Source organism: Petaurus breviceps, unplaced genomic scaffold, assembly GCF_028583685.1.
Source record: "Petaurus breviceps papuanus isolate PSGF00001 unplaced genomic scaffold, PetGlider_PUasm1.0 90701, whole genome shotgun sequence".
NCBI classification, from domain to species: Eukaryota; Metazoa; Chordata; class Mammalia; order Diprotodontia; family Petauridae; genus Petaurus; species Petaurus breviceps.
Genome location: NW_027187316.1, coordinates 284538 through 290706, shown reverse-complemented (window position 1 = coordinate 290706; position 6169 = coordinate 284538). Strand labels below are relative to the sequence as shown.

Sequence of the window (6169 nt, the reverse complement as noted above, 5' to 3'; positions counted from 1 at the left end):
CTTCTATTCTTTCATTTGTTTGGATCTGTTTAACAGAATTTCAATTTCTCATAAAGTCATTAGCTTCCATTTGCTCCAATCTAATTCTGAAGCAATGATTCTCCTCAATGAGCTTTTGAGATTCTTTTTTCCATCTGGCAAATTTGGCTTTTTAAGGCATTCTTCTCCTCATTGCCTTTATGAGCCTCTTTTTCCATTTGAGTTAGTCTGTTTTTTAAGGTCCCAAAGTCCAGACTGTACTGACCTCTCACTTTGTCCTTCGCATCTACCGTGTTTCTCTGATAATAGGACACTGTCTTATTAAATTTTTTGGACAGAAAAACACCAGAGGGCTTATTTTCAGGGGAGGGCTTATTTTAATGAACATTGACAGCAATTTTAATAAACAGGTAAATGTGAACAAAAAAATGTACCTTTATTCAATAAGCAAATCACTGGGGAAGAACAGGATGACGCGCTCACTGCTGCAGCTCTGACTGGATGCAGCTCGGAGCGCGGCATGCGTTTCACGGGGGGGGGGGACGGTGCATACAGAGGGTACCATAATGTAGCGTGTAGCGCAGGGGATCACCTTCACTACAGTAGCAATCTCAATAGGGCTTATTTTCGGGGGAGGGCTTATTTTAGAGGAATCTTACACAGTAAGGGGAGGGCTTATTTTCGGGATAGGTCTTATTATCGGGGAAACACGGTATGTGTTGATAAATCTGGAAATGGCCACAACTGCTGCTGATCTGGAGTCCCTCTGGCTGGCAGCTGGTCAGGCCTGCACTGGGGCTAAAGCCTCCGTGTGGGGCTGGGCTTGGCTCCCAGAGCGCTGCACTGGCCGATTCCAGCCGATTCCTGCCGGCCTGTCCTCAGCAGGAAGTTAGCTTCTCGGTGTCATTTTGTGGGTTCTGCAGCTCCAAAGTTTATTTAGAGTCCCCTTTTACATGGATTGGGGAAGGTGGAAGCCGAAGTTGTGAGGAGGTCCTGCTTCTACTCCACCATCTTGACTATACCCCCGGAGATGTGCAATTTGAGAATACATTAAGAAAGGCCAAAGTACACAGGACTAGAGAGGTAACAATCCTACTATGACTTATCCTGATCATGACCACATCTGGAGCACTGTGTTCAAGTCTAGGTGTAATATTTTAGGAAAGATATTGTTAAGTTGGAAAATATCTAGAGGGTGACCAGTATGAAGGACCTTGAGAGTAAGCCATATGACAAAAGCTGAAAGAGCTGGGAATGTTTAGCCTAGAAAAGGGAAGATTTATAAGAGAAATGATAGGTTTCAAGTATTTGGAAAGTTCTTATGAAAAAGAGAGATAATATGCCTTAATATGTTTGCCTTCAGAAGGAAGAACTAGAAACAATAGGTGAAAGTTGCAAAGAAGCAGATTAGGTTTAATATAAAACTAAACTTCCTAATAATTAGAATTCCTAACAATCTCAAAATAGAATGAGCTACCATGACAAGTCTGTTCCTTCTTGTTAAAGGTCTTCCAACTAAGCCTAGACAACTGCCAGTTATCCTGTAGAGGGGATTTTTGTTCTAGTATATTTACAATAGAGGACCTCTGAGGTCCTTCCTAAAATCTGAAATTTTACACTGATAAAATACTATACTGGATTTAACTGGTGACCATGTTATAATCGCAATACCTGCCAATGACAATGCCTTAAAATAGAATTCCCAGCTTTTTTGCAAAAGTGGAGGACTACAGATATTCACAGTCCACAGAATGTAACAGGTTTTCAATATGTTGATCAATTTTGATGACTTTTCCCTTTTGTTTTATAAATGTAAGTTCTTTCAGAAAATAGCTTTATATCTTATCCTATATATGCTGATTTTTATACTTTATTATAAGAGGAGGTGGGACACAATGGAAAATGTAATGATTTAAAAATAAATGCTATCAACATTTTAATGCCTTACATTTGTATGACATCTGACAGTTTACAAAGCATTTTCACATATATTACCTCATTTGATAACAAACTGCAAAAGAAAAAAAATATCTCTGAATAATTTCTCCCATAATTAGTTTATAATTCTGATTCAACTAAATTCTCTACCATATTATTCAGTATTACTCATAGAATAACAAAATACAAGAGTTGGACTGGTTTTCAAATGTAATCTCCTACTACTTCCAAATGAAGCATCAATTCTCTTTATAGTAATCCTGACAAATCATCCAGTCTCCTTTTTAAAGATCTCCAGAAATGGGAGCCCATTCTTTTTTTATCAACAACTTGGTTTTTGGAGGTTTTTCCTTAGATTGAGCCAAATTTCACCTCAGTGTAAAATTCCACCCATTGATTTCACCTATTGTTACATTACATAAGTGTCCTTCATCAGAGGAACTAAATCATATAAATATGTAATTATGAAATCAAGATCAGGACTGATAAATTTTCCTTTTGTATGAAGATTTATTATATATGAACAGACATGGATCAATGAGGAAAAAGTAATTCAAAACAGAATAATTTAAATATAATTTGAATTATCCAGGGTTTTTGGGAGAATCTTAAAGGGCATTTTTATGAGAACCAACAGATTTTCACCTGTAAGATGAAATATATATATATATATATATATCAACATTATATAATTTTCACAAGACTTTGGATTTCAAACTTTCTCAGAGTAAAGTGGCATAGATAATTTTTAAACATCTTTTTTCTCTTCATTAATCAAGAGTTAATAATAGAAATTTGACCACACAGTAAGATAAAATATTTGATATTACATAGACTGTTGCTTCTTTTCCAAGGATTTCTCAATGTCATCAAGCACCTGAACTGCAGCCTTTGGAATCCGAGTTCCCGGACCAAATACATTGGCAACACCAACACTGTACAGAAATTCATAATCCTGTTGAGAAAAATTTTAAAATTCAGGTAGCAAGGAACAGATTCTATTGATTCAATTGATTCTAACAGTAGTCTTTAATGGTAAAGAACATTAAGGAAATAAGAACCATGAATTTATTGTTTCATCTCTGTCCTCACTACTCCAAACCCACATCTAAACCACAGTAATCATTCACTTTGATTTCTGCTACCTTTCACTTATCTTGTGACATTTGCAGTCATTCTATAGAACTGAAACACACCACTTTTTTTTTTGCTCCTCTGTATCCCCAGCACTTAACCACAGTGCTGACACACAGTAAGCACTTAATAAATCTTTATTGACTAACTACATAAACATCATTATTATTCTATGATTCACTTCAAAAGTAGTTTCCCATAAAGATCTTAACCTAATTGTCTCCAAAAGTCTCCTTTTCTCCCTCATGTAACTTGGTGGAAGTCAGATGAGGGGAAAAAATATACTCAGAGTACCTTTAGATTTGCTGTAAAAATCTGATGCTAGTCTTCTTTTATTGGAAAGGGATAATTTTCAGTTCTCTTAGCTGTAGCTCTTTTTCCATGGCACTCAGAATTTACTTCCAATTCTAATGTTACATGACTCCTTAACAATCAGCATATATAGGATAAGATATAAAGCTATTTTCTGAAAGAACTTACATTTATAAAACAAAACTTATGGGAACATAACTTTAAAAAAACATCTAAAGAGAACTTAAAAGATTTTAAACAAAAATAAAAACCTCCCTTTCATTAGCTCTTTTTCATTTTCCTTATATTCTTTTCATGACTGTCAAGTTATTTTCTTTAATTTTGATCTAGAGAGGATATTAATTAAAACTTCAAAACATCAATTTTCATCACAGTAAGTTCTAAGGTAGTATAAAATTCTTTAGTTGTACTGTAATTCTGTTTTTTAAAAAATAAAATATTGTTTGAAATCCTAAAGTCTCACCCAGTACCTCATTACAGTGTCCTGGGTTCTCAAAGGTTAAGCTAGTGGAATGTAGGCTCTGATAAATCAGATAAATATGACTTTATTTTATGTCCTCATAATGTCACTAACATTAAGCTATGCTGCTTGCTCATTGATATACATTATCTCATTTCACAATCTTTTTTTTGCTGAATTTCCTATGTATAATGAAAGGTAAATTAGATAAATGATGTAAAAGTGATATTTGACTGTTAGCATCTTAAAAGAGTATAAGGATAAAGGAGTGCATTGTGGTATGTGTTCTCTTTTTGTCAGGGTAATATGTCATTTCTTTTTTCCTCCACTCCATTCTATTGAAATTACAAAGGGTAGCTGCATAATTTCTGACTAGAACTTCCTTCCATTCTAGTCAATCCCCCACATACCATTCTGGCTTATAGAAAAAAAAATAGTCTTTTATCTCATGCCACTTGAAAGCACAGTGAATATGAAATAGCAAGGCTATGAAGAGCACGGACTGTTCATTTAAGGTGATATCTGCTTTCTTAGAGGAGATGAGCAGAGCTAGGGCAAATTTCTTTTGACTATGTATTGACATTCTCCAGAATACCCAAATTTCCTTTATGTTCTTCAGTGCATGAAGAAAGTTTAGGCAAAGTGTCAGCATGGCCTGGATAAGGAGAAAGGAGCTATTTTTCACCTTCTTTATTCTATACAGAAAGGATTGTTAAGATGTTCAGAGTATCTCACCTAAAATGAAAATGAGGGTCAATGGTTTGGGTTTCCCTGTCAATTAAGTACATACTCCTATATTTAGCTTTTAAAGTCCTATAAAACCTGGTCTCATTGGACATTATTCCGTCATATGCTGCAAGTCAAAATGGCTTTCTCTCTGGTCCTCACTCATGACATTTTATCTCCCATTTCCATGCCTTTGGACTGGGCTGTCCCACATACCTGGGATGCATTTCTTTCTTATTTCCATTTCACAGAATCCCTCTCTTTGTGTAAGATGCAGCTCAGGTACCATTTTTTGCATGAAGACTTTCCTGATTCCCATCAACTGCTAATTACTTTTTCCCATCCAAACTACCCTGTATTTAACTAATTTGAATGTATACATACATATGTATTTAGTAACTTTATACTTATTATATGCATTTGCATATATACACACATGTACAAGATACAAACATATACTTGTTTCCATTTTAATATGAGCTTACTACTGAGTAAAGATTATTTCGCTCTATGTACTTGTACAAAGTGCCTAATGCAGTGTCTTGTGTAAAGTAGTGCTTAATAATTATTTGACTGATTCAAATAGGAAACTATAATTCCTTTAAAAGTGGTAAAAAAAATCTATCTCATGTCACAACTTTTTAATATAAGCATTTAGTATGTCAGCTATTTTTGAAACAAAGCAGAATCATATTTTATATTTACAAGCCCTATTAAGTTGTCAAAATGAGTTACATAAATAAATTAGAATATAATTTGATAGAATATTGTGCTATTAACCTCTTCTAGGTTCTGAAGAATGTCATGGAAAAGCATTTATTAAGCAATTAATACATGGCAAGCACTATGCTAAGCACTGGAATACAAATAGAAAAGCAATGCAGTCTCTGCTTACAAGGAGCACACATTCTAACGGAAGGAGATAACACCCACAGGAAAGTTCCATTGCAGAGTAGAACAAAAGGCTTTTTAGTCCTTAGATATAACTTAGTAATATCCTCAGGAAACCCTTTCATAGATTCACTTCTACGATAAATTTGATCTTCAATAAAAGAATACAGTAAACACAAGAATTGTAGGAGAGTTGTCTTTACTAAGAAGTCCCATCTACAAAATTTTACTTAAAACAGATAGGGATTGGGGCGGCCAGGTGGTGCAGTGAGTAAGAGTGCCAGCCACGGCGTCAGGAGACCCGGGATCGGTTCCAGCCTCAGATACTTGGCACCCACACAAAATAACTGGCCGTGTAACCTTGAGCAAGTTACTTAACCCCGATTGCTTTAAAAAAAAAACAGATGGGGATGAAGATTACCTGAGGTGGTATTACTCCTCCACATACTATAAGAATATCCGGCCGTCCAAGAGCACTCAGCTCTTTGATGAGACCTGGAACCAAGGTTTTATGACCTGCTGCTAGTGTACTCACACCTACAACATGAACATCTGCATCCACAGCCTGCTGAGCCACTTCCTTAGGAGTCTAAACAAATAAAGTACAGTAAATCATTATTATTTTTAGGTAAAGATTTTTAGAAGTGATTATGAATGGTATATACCACTTAAGCAAAAACATTTCCTAAGAAAACCTTGAGTGGATTAAAAATATTACTTCCTAGTAAT

At 35.2% G+C, this 6169-nt stretch overlaps 1 protein-coding gene across 2 annotated transcripts in view; it reads right to left on the bottom strand.

Moving 5' to 3' along the window:
* Window positions 1-1902: 1902 nt before the first annotated feature.
* The window catches only part of MMUT (methylmalonyl-CoA mutase), a 43409-nt gene continuing 39142 nt past the window's right edge, over window positions 1903-6169 (bottom strand). For both annotated transcript variants that reach the window (XM_069065777.1, XM_069065778.1), the window contains exons 12-13: window positions 5862-6029; window positions 1903-2872 (exon numbers count right to left, since the gene is read on the bottom strand). In XM_069065777.1, coding sequence (XP_068921878.1) covers window positions 2744-2872; window positions 5862-6029 — 297 coding nt within the window. In that variant the 3' untranslated portion in view covers window positions 1903-2743. The remainder of the gene's footprint in view (window positions 2873-5861; window positions 6030-6169) is intronic.